The following is a 22,398-nucleotide window of genomic DNA, read 5'->3' on the forward strand; positions in this document are numbered from 1 at the left end:
ATACTATACTAGTATTTGTTATAGTGCCTGCGGTATTTTTGGGGTCTTAATCTGGATTATAATGGTTTACTTTTATAAATTTTGACTTGGATGGAGAGTTGTCTCATTGGCACTCATACCACATCTTCTTATATCTATATAAATATATTCTGGTGTAACGGGAAACTTTGCTGATGAACTTGCCTTTCCAGTTCAGCGTACAAAGCAGAATTCATATTCATATCCGTTTCAATTTTTCTTGACCTAAATATCAATACTATACTAGTATTTGTTATAGTGCCTGCGGTATTTTTGGGGTCTTAATCTGGATTATAATGGTTTACTTTTATAAATTTTGACTTGGATGGAGAGTTGTCTCATTGGCACTCATACCACATCTTCTTATATCTATATAAATATATTCTGGTGTAACGGGAAACTTTGCCCGCCACATGTATTTCGCTTTAACGTTGTATTGCACTTTTTTCAGATTTCATTTGGTGGGTCATTTGTTGAAATGTCAGATCCCAAGGCCATTTTACTTTTATATTTAACGTTCTTATATATATCGATTAGATCAATGTTATCTTTAAATAAAATTCAATAGAATTATCCACACAAAAGAAGCAACAAGTCCTTCAGTATGTTTTATTATCTGTTTTTTTTCATAACATAAAAATAAAGTCTTGCGTACAACACATCCCCCCTCCTAGTACCTTCCAAGTTTCAACAGAAATAAAAACCAACTGCTCCTTTTAAATTATTGTTATCAATAGATAATTTATATATTATTTCCAAATAATATACATATGATAATCGTATACCATTTATTATAGCATCAGTTTGCTCTGTATTTTTAATGTATCCAGCATGCATCTTGGATGTTAATTCACTTTACATATGCGGTACAAGATAGGCCCTTCCAGCTCATAAAGGGTATCATATGAATCAGTATGCATATAATGATTCTTTTCCACTGTCAAACCAACAGCTTGCGATTCATCCAAGCGTGATCCAATTCCTACTACAAATATATGAATTTTCTTAAATTTAGCCCTCCTGGATTCAAGTTCAGACTTGTGAAATTCTTCCTTGCTCAGCGGTCGACTTAGAAAGATAAAGCCGACCTTTAAACCTTTGTCCGATTGAATCTTCTGTCTCATATCTCGAAGTATGCTTTGGAAAGAGGCCGAGGTCATGGTGTCAAGACTGTTCTGTAAAGAGTTCTGGTCGTGGACATGATCGATAAGGCCGCCATTTTGTGTTTGGAGGCCACATGAACTTGTCAGGACACTTAAGCTGATTTGTTGCTTGTCCATTCGGAGCCGCGATGCGATTCTATTTATTAGGACCATCACAAAGTAGGCATTCTCTGCACCAATCGATGAGGTATCCACTGCGTATGCAATGCTCATAGGTTTGGAAGGAGAACATGCTAAATGTAAACAAAAAATAGTTCACATGTTTTGTATTAGAATTATAGAACTTCACACAACAATGAATTCGGTAATGAGGCATAGGTTTTGTTATCTAGTTAAAGGAAACATCGTAATTTCTAAGTGTGTATGCGCATACTCGTGAGTAAATATTTTTCATTCGTCAGTTTCCATTTTCTGAAAGTTTCAATCATTCGTTTTTTATCAAGAAACTACGAGCTCATATTTCAAATATCGCATCCCTTGTATGCATGTATATCGGCATATTTCTAAGGTGTAGCTTGTAAATTATAGCTGCTGCAAAGCATTTAAAGATTATTGGGGGGGGGGGGGGGGGTGGGGACTAATTAAGGTGGTGCTGATAAATGTATGAAAGATTGCAAGATAGGAAATGGCTGATAACATTTATTCGCCCCGGGGACTAATTAAAATGTTTTCCAAAACCGACCCCCTTTATGAAAATTAAATGTCATACTAGTATATAAAAGTAGAAAATGCAATATTCAAGATTTGTGATACAATTGATGCTCTAAAATATGTTGAAAGTGGGTTTTTGTTCTTTTTCAACAATTGTCTAGATTTGGAGCAATATTTATGACATGCAGTCGAGGTCGGTTCTAACCGCTCTTCAGGACTATCAGAAACATCTCAAAAATATATGTAAGATGTTATATCAGAGACATATATACTCTGGTTATATGCAGTAGTTCTACCCTAAAGCTTGCCAAATCTGTTTTAAGGTAGAACTGTCACAATATGTTCTAGGATAAAATTGTCAGAATTTGTTCTAGCATTGAACGGTCCTACATGACGTAAAAAAGAGCAGCTCTAATATCATAAATCAGAACAGTTCTAGTTGTCGAGTTAGTCAGGGGCAGAGAACTGTATTTTAATGTTAAGACATACTTTTATACTGTTCTAGAACATATCTCCAGACAGTTCCTTTTAGATTTGGAGAAAGGTTCAAATTTATCCCTACTGTATTGTTAAGATATTTACCGTAACTGTCTATGATTCTATCGTGTAGTGAATGCGTAGTTGTCGAAAATGAATACACTCTACATCTCCTTTTAAAACAGTATAGAAAAAATATAGATTTTGGTATCATATTGTCCCTTTATAAAAAAATGTAATACAACTTACTGCCTTCTCCATACAGTACTTCATCGTCATTCATCATGGGTTCAGTAGGTGGCGCTGGTGTTACGGGTACAACTAAAACAATAAAATGTCAATGTTATGTGTTTTAAGAAGATTTTCTTGATTATACCTGTAAAATCTGTTAAGGGAACGACCATTTAACTTCAAAGGGAGGGTTCTGAATCCAGATTTTCCCAATACCTTATAGTGTTAAATTTTGAAAAAAAGAATTTGATTGATAGCGTCGAAAAACTGAAGAAAAAAAAAATTTCTGACTCAGACAAAAAACTATAACCCCCCCCCCCCCCTCTTGAAGTTAAATGGTTGCTCCCTATAACTAATGATACATAGTGTATACGATCCAAAAAGTTCAGACAAGTACCTCCATACTCCTATATAGAGAAGTTTCTTTGACATTCAACCGTCACTGATGCATCGTTCTTTGGAACCTGGTGAACTATTTCCAGGGACTAGACATTCCTGTATTAAGATCGCAAGGGAATAAACAATAACGCACTTTGTCTAACTGTTTTTAATTTGTTATTTGAAAAATTGGAGTTAATGACATGCGCAGATCATTGATGGTTTCTGATCTGTTTAAATTATTCACAATTTGTTTAGACGATATAGTGCTTGACACATTGTATATACACTTTTCTGTTGTTGAAGGCGATATTTTTTTCTATAGACCTATTTGTTATTTTTGACGCCGGGTTTCTGTCTCATTGACGCATGCCTCACATTCCCATTTACTTCTATATACTTTGTTTATAAATATCAGAAAGACAGAAATCTACTGTAACAACTTACAATAAAATGCCGCGAAATATAATATTATATAAACCTACCACAAACTTAAATGGTAAACAAACCCAACTATGTGTGTTCTTGTCAGGGGTGTTTTGGTAAATTAATTATTTGCAGCCTTTTTTGTGTATCATAATTATGTTAAAAAATGCCTTTAGCTTGTATGGATCGTTACATAAAATCATATCGAGGCTCATTAACATTACTGCGATCTAATCAATGACAAAAAAAAAATGATACCTTCACATGCTTTAATCGCAAGTTCATCTTTTATTGAATCCAATGCATCAAAATTTCCAATCTTTAACATATAAGTTGACAATGGTTTGGTTGCAATAGCTTCAAGCTCATGTTCATCTACCTGAAAAATATAAATAGGCTGTTTGAGCATTTACAGAAATTCATATAACAGACAATAATTGTGAAATATCACGTTCCAGAGAGCTATTCATATAACTCATTCCTTAATATTTATAGAAGGTGTTCAATTCAAGAACTTGCTGATCTTTAATTCAGTGAAAGTCGAATCATTTGATTCCGTCATATGTTTTCATTTCGTATGAAATTTATGTAGGTTATTGAAAAAATGTAAATACGGATTGAGTTTGATGTAATGCCGAAATATGAATCAATCGCTTGTAATTTTGTATCCCGAATGGAACAACTTTTCTTAAGAAATACGTAGAACATACCGAAAAGCACAAATGTCATAAACACATACAGGAGGGTCTAGAGGATGGTTCTTTATTTCTGTATTCTTTTTATTATCTTTTGTTTTTAATTTTAGCACACCATTACCTTCTATTCTTTATTTCTTTTGTCCCTTTTTCCTGCAGATTTTGCCGATTGTTATATAATATTCTACAAACCCTATCCAGACCCTTATACAGATTACAACCAATAGAAACTTACAATTGTTACATATATCGGAAGTGAACACAAACCTGTGACCCTATTCCAATGACAAATACGGTAATCCCTGCTGTTTTTGTCTTTGCAGCTTCCGTTACTGTCCGAACTACGTCATTTGACTGACCATCCGTCAATATTATGGCTATCCTAGGTCGATCTACAGACTCAGTGGACTTGAAACCTTTCTGTCTAATGTAACTTAGAGCTTCAGCAGTGTTGGTGTTACCTCCTTGAAACTGTACTTCGTTTGTCTTTTCCAAAATTTCCGCTTTAGTTTCAAACTCTCCAACACGGAGTACTGGGACAACTGTTGTACTACAATTTCGAAGATAAATGCAAAATATCACATAATCTTCAAAACATATCAAAAGATAATTTATATTTTGTAGGAGGGATGTAAAGTTGTTAATATACATTACTTAGATGTCTCAAATTACATAAACCCAAACTTATTGAACAGATCAGACACCATGTCCATTGTCTATTGTTGACGACCATATATTGACCTCTAGATGTCTTTTGGTTTTCATTGCTATTGGTTTTCTATCTCCTTGCCGTTTTCTACTTATCTCCTTTTATTCATATTGAAATATAATATGGAAGCTAAATGTAGCTACTAGCATTATAGCCATTTGTTTTATTCATTCATACTTTATTAAATAAAATAGGGAATAGTCAAAACGGAAAAAAGGAAGAAGCGTTTACAGAAATATATAAGATCATTGTCCTCTCTTTGTTAAAGGTTATAGGTAAACTGTAACTTTGTTGTTGTTCAATCATTGCGTCTTGTAATTTTTGAAATGATCTGCTTATTTATTTTTTAAAACAAGATTGATATGTTTATGTTGTTTTTCTGCATTGGAATTCTGTACAGTGTGTTGTTTGGATTGCACAAGATCCTGTCTTCCAGTATTATGTATGACATTGTTGTATGACATTTTCTATAAAGAACAATCACCTTATTAAGTGTAGGACGGCATGCATTCATATCAGTATTGAAAGTGCTTTGAGAATAATTTCAGCAATTGCGAGAATTCTTTGGTTCATTTTTTTTTATATTTTTAAGTGATGAAGGCAGATTGGTCTCTGGCAGTATGTTGTGTTAGCCTTTGAAACACTAGTAGGTCTTAAATAACTTTGACATTTCTTTGATATTATGTACACAGTTAAATCGATGAAATCTATAAAAAAAAATACGTATTCCTAATAACCCCCAAGTTTTCAATCGTATGACAGATAATAGATATATCAGTCTGGTAAATATGTTCTATTTTATTAATTTATAACGTACCTAAATGTAACTAGCCCGACTCGAGTTTTGTCTGAACCAATATCAAATATTTTTATTAAGTTTTGTGTAAAGTTTATTTCTTTCTGGAAATCCTTGAATGGAATACTGGCAGACGAATCAAGAGCAAACATGATATCTGCTGGCTTGCCGCCACATTCTACAAAATTGAATTAAAGATCAGCATTAAACATTTCGTTAAAATGCAATGAAATCAACGAGTGAAACCTTATTATGATACATTAGAACCAAAATATGATACATGTAGCTCTTCTAAAAGACAAAGGGTTCGTAGATTTAAACAAAGGATGTCAACAAATCCTCTTCAAATAAAAGCCACTAGCTGAATTGTTTTCACAAGGCTAAAAACCAACAAAACATCGAAAGATAATTTGCAAAAATGCGATTCACATGTATCCTCTTGGAATTTGATGTATAACAGTGCATTCTATTAAAACTACCAATGTGCAAATCGATTGCTTCATTCATTCATTTCACCGAACACGCCTTGAACACATCGTACATAATGTAGTAGTTACATCCGATCAGTTTATATTTTCCAGTTATATAAAGCAAAAAAAAAATATATTGTTTATAAAATTTCAGGAAACAACTTTAAACTTTCATGGTTACTGTAGATTGGTGGGATTTTTCAATCAGGATTACTGACCTGTTGGATTTTCAGAAGCAAAACAAATATTAGCTCTACAAAAATGTATGCTTCATCTTGTTTATTTATTTACATGACCTTTTAGAAAATACAGAAAATAGAACGCATCCGTTTTGTTGCAAAATATATATGAAATGTTGTCAATGGATAAGTTTCACAAACCATTAATCATTGTTAATTACGGACGCTTAAGGAAATATTATTCAGGCAGCTTTACAGAAGCCATAGCGCCGTTCATACATCATTTACATGTAAATTATACATTTTAAATATAATTTTTCAGTTTATGAATTATTTAATTGTTCAAAAAACGAATGCTGCAAATCTCTTCGACAAAGTAACCTATAGGTGTTCTTCTATCTTGTCTTTTTTGCATTGAGGCTCATAAAGAATTTAGTTTCAAGTGTTTCAAAAAAAAACATAACAATTTATATGTATTCCAACATATACTGAAGAGCTTTACAGCAGTAATCTCGTACAATTTTGCGTGATGGTCTATGTATTATCAAGCTCTCTTGTGAATTGTTATCCGATTTAACGTAATCACAAGTGTCCCGTTTTCTTTATCTTTATGGAATAAATGGATAATTCACAAGAAAGGCGAAAATCAAAGTCATATTTTGTAGATGGCAGTTGATTTTCGAGCACTTGTGAATTGTTAATCTTATTATATAGGAGATTTACTCCATCATTATACATTCAAGGTTATAGATAATAATATAACATTCGATGCAGTGGTAGAATGTATATTATGTATTTTACAACTGTATGAATAAAATGAGATATGGAGTATACTTCAACGGCATGTGTCAAGCTTTTAAAAGTCCCGAGATAAAGCAAAGACCCCCAAAAATCTTTCTACGTGTTCAAATTCTCAAAGAACAAATACAATAAGATATAAGGATATGAATGTCTTTCATTTCGTTATTTTTTATTTTTTGTGTAAGTTTTCTCTATTCTATATATTTGTTTGCCCATTATTCTCTAATAGGTATATTATAAGAACCCATGATTCTCTATTCTTTTTTTTTTCACATTATTCTTTAGTCTTTACCAATTATTTATTTTTTTTTAATTTACATTAAATTGATACATAATAATGATTATACCGGATGTTAATTGTTGCTAGAAGTAATTTAAGTTGCATTGAATTGTCTTGTAAAAAATGGAAAAAAGTGAGGAAAAGATTTCACTGATGATGAAAATGTTTTGGATATTTCCCTTATAAATTAATAATATCTCAGTACGTACCTTTATACTGCTGTCCATAGATAAATGTCTGAAACTAAATTTTAAAAAGAAATCATTAGTTGCTAGTAAATTGGTTTGTTACTTTGCTTTAGTTTGCTTTAGTTTGCATGCGTTAACATCTATTTGTTTTAATACTGGTTCGATCACTATAGTAAATACAAATAGGAAATTTAAAGAAAATAAATGAAAGTTTTCATCTTCAATATATTTAGTAATAGTTATCAAAATGAACCGACGTTATTTGTGTACAGCATATTAACATTTCGCTTACTACATAAAATAGCATTTAGCGATTAGTAAAATGCATCCTATTGTGTTTTAATTAGTACCCCTTACATCGGTGCATTTCATTTTTCTATGAAATCATTGTTTAGACAAGAGTATAGCGATTGTCAATTTAGTAAACAGGAAGTTCAGTCTTTGTTGACGAATGATATCCGGGAAGTGGCAACCTTATGCAATGATTATTACGTATGCCCTGATTTCATTTTGATTTCCTTGGAGATTAGTTATTATCACTGGTTTGTAATAAGATAAATAGAACAGCAATTTAATCATTGACTACATACTGGCAAACCTAATTGAAAATTGAGAAGAAAGAAATTTAAGCAAGTGCAAAAGTTAGAACGTTGAATAAAACGTTGATCAATTTTGATACAAACTCGATCAACCTACATGTCAATCGACAGAGGCAGAAACTGTAATTCTAAGAAAGTTAACCACAATTCCCAAAACTATCCTAGTCTAATGTTTTTGTATGTACAAAGGGATATTCTATCAGACATTAACAATTTTATACTTCTCACAGAACCACTGACAGGAAAGTGTCTGTCATTAAGTCCGCCATTTCGCCAAAATATTTGATGAAAATTAAAGCAGCAATTTATTATTTGACCACAATTAATATTTTATGGTAGGTAGTTCTTTACTATTTCCGGAAGTTCAAAGTCGCAGAATATAGTAAAATTTTGATAAAATCACAGAGATTTGGTAAAATAACATTTATAATTAAACAGTGCTAACTTCAACCACGCAAATATTTAGCTTTTTACCAATTCTACTGAACTACATTTTTGTACACTCCCTAAATGAATTCCAGGATGGTCGTTAGATTTCGCTGTACATCATAATTTATAAATTGTCTGTAGTTACGGTTAGTTGATAGATTAGTGTTTATTTAACGTCCTGTGATATTTGATTTAGAGGTAATGTTGCAAAATCTGTTTCACTCCATTAACTTGAAGGTCTCGGAAACTTATACAATTACGTATATAGTATAATATTGACAGCACATTACAAAACAATATCTCTTATTTACGTCTGGATATCAACGACGCTGTTTTACAAATAATAATATTAGACCGGTATATAAGTTATCAGTGCAATTCTCAAGAGAGACAGCGTAGTAAAAGATATGGACAAAATCAATTATATCATTAAAAGTCAATATATTTTCCTTCTTCATTTATTAACGAAATGAAAGAACGTTTTCTTAGATGTACGTATTGACCAATCTGATTTAAATTCAGACCTCTATTAACTCGCGTGCTCGTACATATAAGCTCATATGAGTATAACGAAATCAGAGAACTATATTCTAATTAGATTGACGTATTGACATAAGATTTTAAATATATGTCAAAGTTTTGACTCTGAAATAAAGCTCATTGCTATTTTTATTTTACGATGCACGTTTTGACAGATTTTTGGATAATATTTATATCACAACTAGCTAAAATAATTAACAGTTACATCTAATTAGAATGTGCTTAGAAATATTAATTTTCGAACTAGAAATGCAAAGTAGACCTTTAGTTAGATGTATTTTTCTATTATCTTAGGTCCTTTTGGTCATGTAGCTCTTCAACTGTTTCGGGCTATACATCCTTGGCTTTCAAATATTCGAGTTTAAACATTCCTGATACAGGTAAATCCAGAAAATCTCTTCGGACGTATGACACTTATAAAGTGTTGTTTTCATTTTTTCTATTTATCATTTGACACGGAAAAGGCAGTATATATGACGAAATAAAATTGTATGAGTACTAATATGTTCTTTGATGTAAATGAAAAAAATGGCATATAGAGAAAATCTGTGATAGCAGCCTGTTCAAGAAAAGTTGGGCTAACATGTATTTTGCTATTATTTATATTATTTATTAATAGATAGATAGATACAGTACATGGCCAAAAGTATTCGTTACCTTTTTTTTGCCATATATTTCACACTTTTTCAAAAAATTGTTTTGAAAGCATCTATAATGTTGGATTTTCACAAACAAGTTGTTAAAAGACATATCATTGTTTAAAGTATGCTTGATTATTTTATCATAGTTTTTTCATCAATTTATTTTTGTTTTCTCTTGATATGAACATGTATAATATTTTTTTTAGTTGAAATATATAGCAAATTTATGAATAGAAATGTCCCCATAATATTGTGGGTAAACCAGAGAGTACAACATTTTCGTTTACATTAATTGATTTAAAAAATGTCACCATGATCTCAGCGAAACAAATTACATTAACATCATACAGTATTGATTTCGTCGTAGTCAGACGCTTCAAATTTATAAATTTGAACTTCAATTTCGTTTTATTTGCAAAAACAGTCGCTGAAGTTTTTTTAATTAAACATGTTAAATGGAACCGTTCTACGTCATATAGTTCAAAGCATGTTTACGTTTTAACAATGTAAATACTCGTAATCAAACATATGTTGTAAAATTGAATAGCTTGACGTGATATTAAACAAAGATCAAACACTTAATATTACCCACTGTCTGTATTCCGTGTACTTTCTAATGTTACAATCACACTAAATTGCAAGATTATAAAAGTATGGAGATGTTGAATGATTGCCTATGTAACACCAAGTGACCTATCCACCAGAGCTAAAAAGACGCAGATTCAAGATAAAAGCAATTATAGGTCACCGTATGGCGTTCGACGATGAGAAAACCCATATACCGTATAGTCAGCTATTAAAGGCCCCGAAATGAAAAATGTAAAACAATTCAAACGAGAAAACTAACGACTAAGCTGTGTTTGAAACGCATGTCTATGCATGCCTTCACAAGAAACTCAATATCTTCTTTAGAGGTACTGCGAGCCCCTGTCCCTTTGCAAATTCAATGCTTTGATAAGACAGGGCCGTAACTAGCCTTTTTTAAAAGTGAGGCAAACAATTTTTCGGTGAGGGGTCTGGAAAAAATGACGCAAAATCGTGCATTCTGAGCGTTTCCCAGACCCTTTCTTAAACTAAAACGCAAGTTTTGTTTTAATTATTTTTTTGACAATATTCTGGTCTCAAAGCAAAATATATAGATTCAGTGTAAGACTTTTTAGTTTTTATGGACAACATCAAAAGACCGATATGTAGGATAAAGCAAAATTCGTAATTCACAGTCAAGTGTGTGGCTGCTGTTTTTTTTGTTTTTTTGTTATTGAGTTTTGGCTTGCAGAAATTTTATGTTTTTTTTTCAAATTAAGCTAAGAGGGGGCTGATTATCATTGATATAACTATGTGAATTCAGTTTTTATAACATATTTCAATTACAAGTTGATGTAGTTCCTAACTGGGATAAAAGTGTACCCTCAGGGTAGACTCAGTTCTTATAATATATAGACCTCATTGCTACATTTTTGTGCAGTTTTAATATGTATACCGGCTAATTAATGTCAAATCTGTCTGTTCTGGTCTTGTATTGTGTTTAGACTTTGGTGTAATATTTTTGTGACTTTAAAATTTATTCACAGTACAATACTTTAAGTACCGCTTAAGTCGACGCTAGGGGCCGTCTTGACCTTGTTGTAGGGTATGAATGATTTGTTCATTGTTGAAGACCCTCCATTGATAATTTGTATTTTTTCTATGTATTGTGTGCGATTTTGTCCCATGCACATTTATTCCATGTCCCTTTATTTTCTATTTTAGGGCCTGAACACGGCTCAATGCAAGTTAAGTCCTTCAATGTAAAAGGTCATATGGCAATACATTATTTTCTTTTTAAATGATTTGATTCCAGGAGATTGGGTTGTCTCACTTTAATTTAACCCATGTCAGCTTTTTAGTTTTATTTACAGAAAAGAGAGCCAGTTTTGTATTCTTTAATATAAAGTTAAATTTTCCATGAAAAACTGACAAATTTTCTATGTCCGATAGCATCTTATCTTCTAAAAGCATTTTCTCTAACAATATCTGGACATCGGTGGGCATGTAACATTGCCAAACCACACATGGCCGTTCACTAGTCATCGTAGATCTTTCCCAAGTCTTAAGTCTACGCAAAGCAGAGAATTAACGTTCACAACAAGGAATATTAGACAACTGAAGCCATAGTCATAAAGATCGATTGATTGATTGGTGTTTGTTTAAAGCCACCTCAGAACAAAAAAAAGCGAGAGCTAATTTCAAATATTTTTACAATTTAAAGTAGTTTTTAAAATTAGACAAAAGGTCCTTAAATATAATAAAACTCAAGTTTAAAACAAAATTACTAATTTACAAATGAAATCAAAAGACAACCCTGGGAACAGATATAAGACACATAACGACAAACAATAGACAATCAACACTTAAAACTAAAAATAAATAAGAAACATGGATCCCGAAAAAACAGGGACGACGTCAGAGGGTGAACAGAACTTGCTTCTTGCAAGACAATCGCCGTAAAACAATTTGATATGAAGACAAGCTTTTGTTTCAACTTATTATTTTTTTTTTTTGGAAATTTCCAACATGAGGCATTTGCCTCATTTGCCTCAATGTAGTTTTCAAAATGGTCTTTTAAGGTCTATTCGCCGCCAAAAATCTATGTGTAGCGCTTACTTTGAGATTCAGGAAAAGCTTACTTTAAGATTTTAGGATGCAAGTTCAGTCAAACATAGTACATGTATGTTCAAACAAGTTTCATTGTAGAAAATCTTTACATTAGGGAACGATCATTCAAATCTGAGAAGGGGATGGGTTATGGTTTGTTTCCTTAAATATATTCTGATTCCCAACTTTAGAGAAAGAAATATTTTGATCTGGAGAAGGAAAAAAAATTCTGATTGAGAGTTTTTGCCATGCATTAAATCTAATTTTAAGTTCTCAAAATAATAAATAATTTGATGCTTGATGAAAGAATTTCAGAATTAAAATTCAGAGTTATATGGTTGTTCGCTTACGTTATGTTACAAGGTACATATCTATGTTATCTTATTCATATAATGGCCATACAAAACACAAATATTTATTTAATATTTCCTACCTTCACAACGTTCTACGCCTTCAGCTATATATTTGTCATCGTTTTTTTTTCAATGAAAACACACGCAACCACCTCTTCATGTCCCATCGTCTGGCTGGTGGATTTTACTTATCTTTAGTTCTCACTATTCCGGCCTTGACTGGCCTGTTCCTTCTAAAGTACATTTTTTTAATTTCAAAGGAAATATGTATCAATTTCCATGTTTTTACATAAAATATAAAGGTAACATTCATTCCCTGAGAAAATATAATAATTCATTTTTCTCTCAGTCTTCATAAAAAATATATATATGCAAACACTTTACAAGACCATATAGAAATCATTCTAATATAGTACACCTTTCATCAATTCTATCAATTATGTTTTTTTCCAAGTCTCGTGTCTTTATCCATAAAAAAAACGGATGCTCAATAGATGGCAAAAAATAATTGATGCATATAACTGTCGACCGACAGAAAATTTACCAATTGATAATTCTGGGAAAAGGGGGATCTGACAGTGTAGCAACTTGCAAAAATGTCGGCCGACAGAATAGGGACAAAGTGGACGTCTTATTGAAATTCCTAGAAAAAAGATGGGATTCTGACATAGTAGCAACCTGCAAAAATAATATCTCAAAGCAGTTTGATGATAAATATCGAAGCCCATAGAATGCTGTCCATGAAAAATTAAAATACTATCAGTGCTATACATGTTGCTGTTGAGGGCATTTTGATCCACAATTGTAAATTTTACATTTATTCTATTAAATTTTGCATCCGGAAGAACATCGCTCACAAAAATGAATTAATTTGTTTCCGAAAGACAATACATAGCTTTACTTCCAACTAATACACATAATTATAGTTTTGCTTAACGATGTCGTTCATGTAGGTTTTTGGTATAGCTAGATACCGAAAATTTCCAAGCATTTTTTTCTATTATCTTCTAAAGTTTCTCTTTAGAAATAATCTAAAAACTTGAAGTACAAACATTGGGCTACTGTAATATGAATTTAAGTAAAGACTGAACCATTATGGGTAAGTTTTTTTTCGAAGCATTGACTCAGGTAACAATAATTTGTTGTATTAAACATTTCTCTATTGTAGTTGCAGTTATATTAAGTATCTTTTCAGATACAGATTAAACCGGTTTTTTTTTCGGCAAGCTAAAGTAATAACTTGCATGTTATAATTTAAACACGCAAGAAGCAGAAACCATTTACCCTTCCAGAACACATGATTTCCCCCTCCCCCTGATTTTGCGCACCGTAAATTTTCTCGTGTCCTTAGTTTTCAGTGTGAAATCCCCCTTGTTTGCTAATTTAAAAGTTTGTTTTTCTTGCTTGAGTTTAACTTGTCTTTTATTTCTAAATTTCATCTTCATTCCATTTTCATCTTTTGAGACATTTATATTGGTAATCTGTACACAAAACAGTATAACAATCTGATAATGTATACCAACACGGGTACCGCTGCATATTCTATAGTCATTTTCGCAAACCGTCAAATCTGCTTCTGATCAGTCAAAATATATATAGTCATTTAGGTACCACGTCTAATCAGGCACCTTGTTATTAAGTAAAATTGGCATGATTATTTTAAATTCATGTTTGAAATAACTGTACAGGTTTTATTTTTTTATTATTATTTTGACTGACCTGGGTCTCAATATAGAACCGTGTTTCTTTAAAAAAAAAAGTCTTCTAAGCATGCAGAATCTCTTTTCCCAAATTAACCAAATAGAACTTATAATATCTTGATAAATAGATTTTTATTGACGAATCAAAGAAGAATTTCTGACAAACAGCTCAGTGGCGAAATAAATCAGTATTATTTAACTTCTGTGATGCACTGGCATACCAAGAGTAGATTTGACCTGATCGTTCCATCTGAAAGAAGTCGTTTCCTGAAAATCGGAAAGCAATCGTTTCCCAGAACGGTGCTGAAAGTAAACACTCTGAAAGACAGTGTTTCTTGTGATTTTTTACAACGGGCAGTTATGGCTAGATAAAATGAATTTTGAGATATGGAAAAGTAATAATAAAAGAAAAGTCAATAAATGATTTGAAAGCTGGCTTAATTTCAATGTTTTAAACAGTTTCATACTAATGAAATTCATTGTTGTGTTCAATTGTTTACAAAGTCGCGTTTGTGGAACCATTTACGATCTGACTATAAACACTTTCAAAATGACATGCATTACATTTTTATCAAGTAAAATAGCTCTATTGTTCCATGAGATCCAAGAGAGAACGCAAAATACCACCCAATTAAAGCATCATCCACCCTCATTTCGTGTTTCTGCTTCTTCGTCAACAAAAATCTGAAAGCAAGCATTACGCGTATCAAAAAAGCAAGCGTTACAGTCGTTTGAATCGGAAAGCAAGCGTTCTGAATATACACTGTGGTCTTGTCCTGTCTCGTCTTCCTGAACATGAATGAAATATTTGCCACTGAATGTTTAATAACCAAGAACCAATCAATATACCGGTAATTGTCTTATGCAAAGCAATCCAGTTCGTTTAGACTGTGTTACCTTATGAGTGAAATAAATATTAAAATAATCTGATACGATTGGAGTTCAACTATATATGTATCTACTTTTCGGAAACATAATTGGTTAAACTATTAGTTGTACTGTTGTCTCCAAGCCTCTGGGAAAGAAACGAAAAGAATATAGGACCGTCAATATTCATTAATGACAAAATTTACTATATGTACTTGTACATATATTTCTTTAAGGAAACATTTCTGTCAGAATCTAATAGAATTCCGTCACTAGGCAATTACATTTTTAGGTCAGATCCCAAATGATTTTTCTAACAGAAATTCTTCAATAACTTACCCCACATTATACTGACAGAACTAATTGGTTCTTTTATCAGTACATAGAAAAGTACTTTAATTATAAATTATTAAAATAATAGTCTTACCAAGCAAACTGTGAACTGAAGCAACAACCCAAAAGTCTTCAAATAATTCATATTTGGTGTCTGGATGTATCGCTATGTCTAGTTCAAGTACTCATTTAAAAAACAAAATGTTAACGAGAATTCTTATACAATGGAACATTAACATGAGAAACCATAATACAATTTCATTTATAGCCCACGTGTAAATTTATAACATCCCTGCGCTGGTGTATGATTTCCTAAATATTTGATTGCAAATAGTTCAGTAATGATAATGCAAAACGGTATAATTACGGAATGCTTTGTACAATGAAATTTTGTAGCATCCTTTCTCGGAAATTACGAAATACAGATTCCCATCAGGCAATGTTATATTACGCGTTACTTTTATCCATCTGTCTAGAAAATTAATCTAGGATACATCATTTCACATCATAAACACTGACAATAGTTTCATATTTGCATTGTTTTAGTATGTTTTGATGTGAAATTCAATAAATATCAAATATTTATGTTCATTTTATAGATTTTTCAATATTTACTCACAAATGTCTGCAATGTTAACCATTCTAAGGCTTATTAATGAAAATACACGATCTCGATAGCCTCTACAAACGCAAGGTTTAACAAATACTAAATGTCTCCATTTATCATTTTAAACAAAATTAGCACGCCTGTTTGTCATGAAATTAACCGGAATGAAATAATGTTTATATCTATTGCTTCAATTATTCAGTCGAAATTGATACCATATTTTTTTTTCCTTTTTCGATTTATTTCATGTCGAATTAGTGAAAGTAAGGGAACCATAGTTTGCCAATGTGTAAGCATATCTGTTAGAACTTTCATCCGTGTCACTTCCAGCATTATAGATAAAGGTTATTCTATATATATACACTAACATAACAACAAAAGACACTTAATTTCCACAATGACAGCTTATAAAGCAAACAGTATTGAAACATGTTGCATAACTCATTGGGTACATGTGCACGGACTAAAACAATTATCCATCATTAACCTATGGTGCATGAAAAAATGTTTGCATACTCTTAATTAGGCTGTCCATAGATTTTATTATAGTACATGTATCTCCTAGGGTAATCCTATCCACAGAAGATTTTCGAAGTCAGCAAATTCCGTATACAATGTTTTCTTTGATTTGACTATGATCATATTTTCCTCATGTTTTAGACAGGAAATCTATGAAAGCTGAATCACAATTTTTATAACCTCTTTTCATTTTGACCTTATCAAAATAAAATATTAAAGATTAAAACAGTCCATGTTGTTTGTACAATAATACTTTACTTTATTAAAAAAAAAACAAGTTAATTAAATATAACACCACTTCCACAACAATGTTTTTAATGAACCCCAATTTTACAAAAAAGAAATTTTTGAAGCCGTTTGTCTTAGAAACAGACATAAAAATGTTTGAAGGCACAAAACATTTAAGATTTAAGTTGTGAATTCAACACAAAAAAGGCCAAACTCAGTTAGGACTTTCTTTTCTTTTTAGTGGTTTACTTCGAAATAAATATGTAAACATTTAAGGTATAAGACATTTTTTAAACAGAAGTAACGAAATTTAAAGTATTTCAATTGTAGAATGAATTATTGGTAAAACATCTACTAGTATTTATTAATTTATTTTCCTATTTTCTTTATCGTTTTATTTCTTCTATAAAACCTATTGCCTTTTTGCTATAAAAGATACATATTCTTTGCAATTATTTTCAGAATTATAGATGTATAACGAATGCATTGTACTTGTTACTTGAAGCCAAACTCATTTAATGAGCCAAGATCTCTTTTTTGAAATATAATGTTCGTACGAGTGTAAACAGTGCAGTGATGACGTTAAATTAACAATTTGAAAAACCAATATTCCGACACCTTATAGAATGCTTTACAAAACTCGTCTGCAGCTTAAAACGTTTATTTTCTTGGTAAAGGAATTATAAGGTATTGACTGCTTTCATGAGTGACACAATACCTTAAAGCGTTTAAATTGTTATAAGAACTCCACACCTTTTCTTTATGCAACTGAATTACAAACGTATATTTTTTGTTTGTTTTCAGCTTAAAAAATAAATGGTATCTTTGTTTATCGACGAACACAGACAATTGAGAAAAACTTGTAAAAAAAAATTTACTACATGTAGCACTGCTGCTGTTGGACTGCGTGCCATTAACCCAGTAACACGTGATTCAGAATTGTCATGATTTTAATGGTAAATTTTCACTGTAAATTTCTCATTTTTAATACTTCTTACTGAATAATAATCAAGTAAATATAAAAATATGAAGATGTGGTATGATTGCCAATGAGACAACTCTCCACCAGAGACCAAATGACATAGGAGTTTTCAATTATAGATCACCGTACGGCCTTTAACAATGAGCAAACCCCATACCGCATAGTCAGCTATAAAAGGCCCCAAAATGACAAATTTAATGTAAAACAATTTAAACGAGAAAACTAACGGCCTGATTTATGTAAAAACAATGAACGAAATACAAATATGATATACAGTAACCACTGAATAATAGGCTCCTGATTAGGGACAGACACAAACAGAATGTGGCGGGGTTAAACATGTAAACGGGGTCCAAACCTCCCCTATCTTCGGACAGCGGTGTAACAGTAAAACACATGAACAAACTATAAAAATCAGTTGAAAAGGGCTTAATCCATCAGATTGATACAAAGCAGAAAAACAAGCAACAAAAACATAGTCGGGCGTGGCAGGGTATCTATACATCCTTACAAAAAACATGACCCTGTGCAGTACCAAAAATCGACAGATTGTATAATTATCAGATCCCCTAATGCAAGCCACACCGTTTGAAAGTTTTTTTTTAAGTGTCTTTCAGTTTTAAAAAACTTTGATCATATTATATTAAATCAACACGTAAATCTTACGTTTCTTGTTATCAATTCTTATTTCAATATCATTTTTGACTACTAATCGAATAGAAAAGTTAAAAAAAAAAAAAAAGAAAAAAAAACGTGATTTCATTGCAATTTAGGTTTTAATAATATAACACATTGTAAAATCGAAACTTTTACGTCATCTTTTAGATCTGAAAAACTAAGTTTACATAATAATGGAATGATCGGTTTGAATTTTCAGATACACCAAAATCTAAGAGTGCTTTTTTTCAATATTTCTGCAATGTTCTAGAATTTTTGGATACTCAGAATATACTTGTGAGATTTGTTATAATCACATTTCGTCATTCGGTGTATTATTTAAGAAGGTGGGGGAGTGAATAATACACGGAATTACGAATTATATATATATAACTACATGTATAACAATTCTCAAATAAAAATAAGAAGATGTGGTATGAGTGCCAATGAGACAACTCTCCATCCAAGTCACAATGTGTAAAAAGTAAACCAAAGTATATTATGAGTATCCGACATAAATCATTATACTATAGTCAAATGAATATTTCAGTTCTGGATATATGCAATGGGTAACATTTCCTCTTCAATAGCAGGTCAACACTGAACAACGTTTCCATATAGAAGGCTTTTTTGTATTACTTACTAGGGCTCTGTTGACACGTCTAGATGTGAGTTTGGTCCCGGACATGACTTGGGAAACATTAATTGTCGAAATGCGCGTCTGGTGTAGTAAAATTAGTACAGTTAATGGTATTACTACCCCACTCTGCTGGTGGACAGTTATTCCCCGAGGTTAACACCAGCCCAGTAGCCAGTACTTCGGTACTTGCATGAAAATACGGATATTGTGTTAAAAACATTTGCTGATATAGAAATTCGAAATAATTCTAAATTAAGGAATGTATCTCCCTCATGCATAGCTCTGATTCCTTTTCCCGATTTGGCTATACGTTTGGTCCTTTTGGTTTTACCAACTATTAGGTTTTGGAATTTCAAATATTTTGGCCCCGAGCTTCACTGAAGAGACATAAATTGTCGAAATATACATCTGGCGCAGTAAAATTGGTACCGTTTATGTTATTAATTGTCCCGTGGATGTCCCCTTATTTCATTTTACATCGAAAATGTGTAAAGTTTTTAATCTTAAACGTTACAATAAATTAAGGTAACGCTATATAAGGGAAGGGAGTTGAAGTAAATTATTTCGATGAAAAGATAAAATAATAGCGTAGAAATATATTGCAACTGAACAATAAATTGTGCCTTTCTTGTCCCTTTTCGGGGTTTGTAAATGTAAATAAGTAATGCAACGATACAAAATTACAAAAGTTCTCTATTTCTACGGATTGAAAAATCGTTTTAACAGAGAGCAAACAATTATTTCTAAAATTAATACAAAACAAAAAATAACTTACCAGACATAAAACGAACACCACTAAGTTTAATTGACTCATTATGTGTAGAAGCCTCTGTCAAATTGATTGTATTTCTTGTCAAGTTTGTTCATCGCTGTTCTCTACATCAATAAGTTTTCAATTTCATGGTATTTTAGTTTTATTTAAGCACTGTATTCATAATATTACTAGCCTTATTGAAATTATATTGTATCATACCGCTTTAAATACACGGAAACAGCTTTAATTAACATAAATCAGGTTGATAGTTCCTGGAATTCCCTCGTCTCAGTTGGAAAATGGACTATTTAGTCATGTAATGGAAATCAATTAGCTGAAATCTGTTATGTTGAATGTGTTACAAATGACCATAAGAGATGCTGACCGATACATAACAAACAAAAAATATTCTGTGTTATTGATGTTTGTCGGCTTGATTTCTGATATATAAATTGTTATTAAACATAGCTTCAGCCGTAGGACATATGCTTCTGTAATCTTGCAGAATAAGTTTACTAGTATTGTTTTATTATTTGAAGAAGTCGGTATATTTTTTATCAATGGGACTCAGCCTGTCAAAAACAATGTTTCAGACAAGATGAAAATTAATTGACCCTTCTTTATTCAAAACTATTCTACTTCATCCTTTGTAAGTATTCCATTCTTATTCCCGTGTCGTCCCATTGTGGTCTCGTTGTAGCGTGCTCGCATCGAGTACGGACAGTCAAAGGGTTCGATCATCAATTGTATTTGATGCTTCTACACTAAGAACGCGGCATTAATTAGTAAGAGCAAAGACTGATCAAATCGGATAAAAAATAGTGTGTCAAAGTAGGGTGACATGTCTTCCTGAGAACTGTTACGTGAGAACTAGCGCGTTAAAAATCCGACTCAGCGGGTCTGTCTTGTACAAAGCGGGATTCATATTCATAACTTATCAACATATTCTCGTCTTGATATATGGATGTACCAATTGCCACTGGCCGTTAAATGGCCCTCTATCATTATCATCAAATTGAAGATTGCTGTCATTTCAAATCTATTGCCTTTTTTCAGTAACGACAACGTACATTTGTAAGTCGAAGTTTTCAATTATATCATTTTTGTATGCAATCTGTTATTAATTGCTTCTCCCTCCACGACCATTTTATAACATTAGATTTATGAATAATTAGGTCTCCCACACAAAATTTGAGACTTATGGTTTTTGCTCAGTTCTTCTTCTTCCTCTTCCTCTTCTGCCACTGTTAAATTTGAATTTGTCTGCACCCGTTCTGTCAGATTACATTAGGGTTCTACAATATGTTAGACTAACATGTTTAGTGGTGCAATCGGGGTTTTGTTTGTGCAATGGGGTTTATAAAGGGGTACTTTGATGGGCCAAAAGAAAGGGGGTTTACTATAGAACCCTATGGGATTTTTTTTTTTCATCTTCAAATGATTTTATACTTGAGAACAGTTAGTGATAGATACATATGGTCGTCAGTATTGACAATGGGAACATATGGCCTACTGAAAGATCAAAAGGTCTTTTGACCGTAAACTTTTTTTTCCAATTTATTCAATAGGGAGAGTTCTTAAGGGTTTATACTTATGGGGATTTGTTTGGGGGACTTCGTAACAGCATCCTGTTACAATCATTTCTTGTTTTACTAATTAATAAAAAACTTGTTAAAATTCAGATGTATTCGAAACAACTGCATGTGCCATAATTATATTATCAAAGTTCTGCTTTTAATACTTTTCTACATTACTATATACTTCTAATATTCAACATGTTTTAACCTCCTCTGCCATAACGTTCTTTAAACAGTAAATGACATGCTGCTGCTCTATACATTATTTTCCAATGGTCAATAGGTATTTCTATCTGTTTTTGTTTTCTTAGTTGCTTCTTTTTTCTCAATATGACTATTTATAATAACAAATTTTGTTCTCCCGCGCAAAGGACGAAATTCCTGAAATCTCCCGCTTGCCGGTCCGCTCCCGTGCGGGAGTATAGAATCTCCCGCTTTCGGATATTTTGACCTGGAATAACCCGCGTTCGTAATTCTCTGGCTTTTTCATTACTTTCAATAGAAATAAATAACCAATCGGCGATCATTTGAAAACTTTGGTCAGTAGTTTTTATGTTCGATATATAAGTAATCCAAATTCAGTTCTGCTATTTCAACTCCAACAAGATAGAGGGTCTTTGTCTTGACCAAGCGATAGTGTAAAAAAGAAGAAATAGATAACTGCAAATCGAAATGTCAAGCAGATTTGAATAAAAGATTTTCAATTTTTACGACCAAGTTCACTTGGCAATGAATCTTAAACTCACAACAAAATCAAAATATGGAATGTTATGAGTTATGAAACTCGGAGGTATTGAAAAAGGCTTTAAAAAACCCACCTTGTATAGATTATGACCATGAATTGAAGAAATAAAGTATTATTTTATAAACTATTAT

The 22,398-nt window shown here is 31.9% G+C and overlaps 1 protein-coding gene across 2 annotated transcripts; it reads right to left on the minus strand.

Annotated features, from left to right (window-relative positions):
- Positions 1-612: 612 nt before the first annotated feature.
- LOC127711907 (cartilage matrix protein-like) lies at positions 613-20,295 on the minus strand. 2 transcript variants are annotated; one of them, XM_052218064.1, is made up of 7 exons: positions 19,967-20,295; positions 7,484-7,517; positions 5,566-5,722; positions 4,307-4,589; positions 3,603-3,723; positions 2,559-2,630; positions 613-1,414 (listed from the first exon to the last, which is right to left on the minus strand). In XM_052218064.1, exons 1-7 carry the CDS (start codon positions 20,003-20,005, stop codon positions 864-866), a joined length of 1,257 nt encoding a protein of 418 aa, XP_052074024.1. In that variant the 5' UTR covers positions 20,006-20,295; the 3' UTR covers positions 613-863. The 2 variants fall into 2 exon arrangements, with proteins under 2 accessions (XP_052074024.1, XP_052074023.1); XM_052218063.1 differs by lacking the exon at positions 19,967-20,295 and adding an exon at positions 15,653-15,795.
- Positions 20,296-22,398: the final 2,103 nt, after the last annotated feature.

This window comes from Mytilus californianus, unplaced genomic scaffold (assembly GCF_021869535.1).
Source record: "Mytilus californianus isolate M0D057914Y unplaced genomic scaffold, xbMytCali1.0.p SCAF_8, whole genome shotgun sequence".
NCBI lineage: Eukaryota > Metazoa > Mollusca > Bivalvia > Mytilida > Mytilidae > Mytilus > Mytilus californianus.

Bases quoted from the DNA above. Each gene is read 5' to 3' on its own strand.
- LOC127711907 (XM_052218063.1), bottom strand. From the start codon at position 15,703: ATGAATTATTTGAAGACTTTTGGGTTGTTGCTTCAGTTCACAGTTTGC. The intron at 3,724-4,306 runs GTTTGTGTTCAC...TATATTTTTCAG, and splicing joins TCATTGGAATAGGGTCACAG to GTAGATGAACATGAGCTTGA. The intron at 2,631-3,602 runs GTATCATTTTTT...TTATTGTTTTAG, and splicing joins TGCGATTAAAGCATGTGAAG to TTGTACCCGTAACACCAGCG.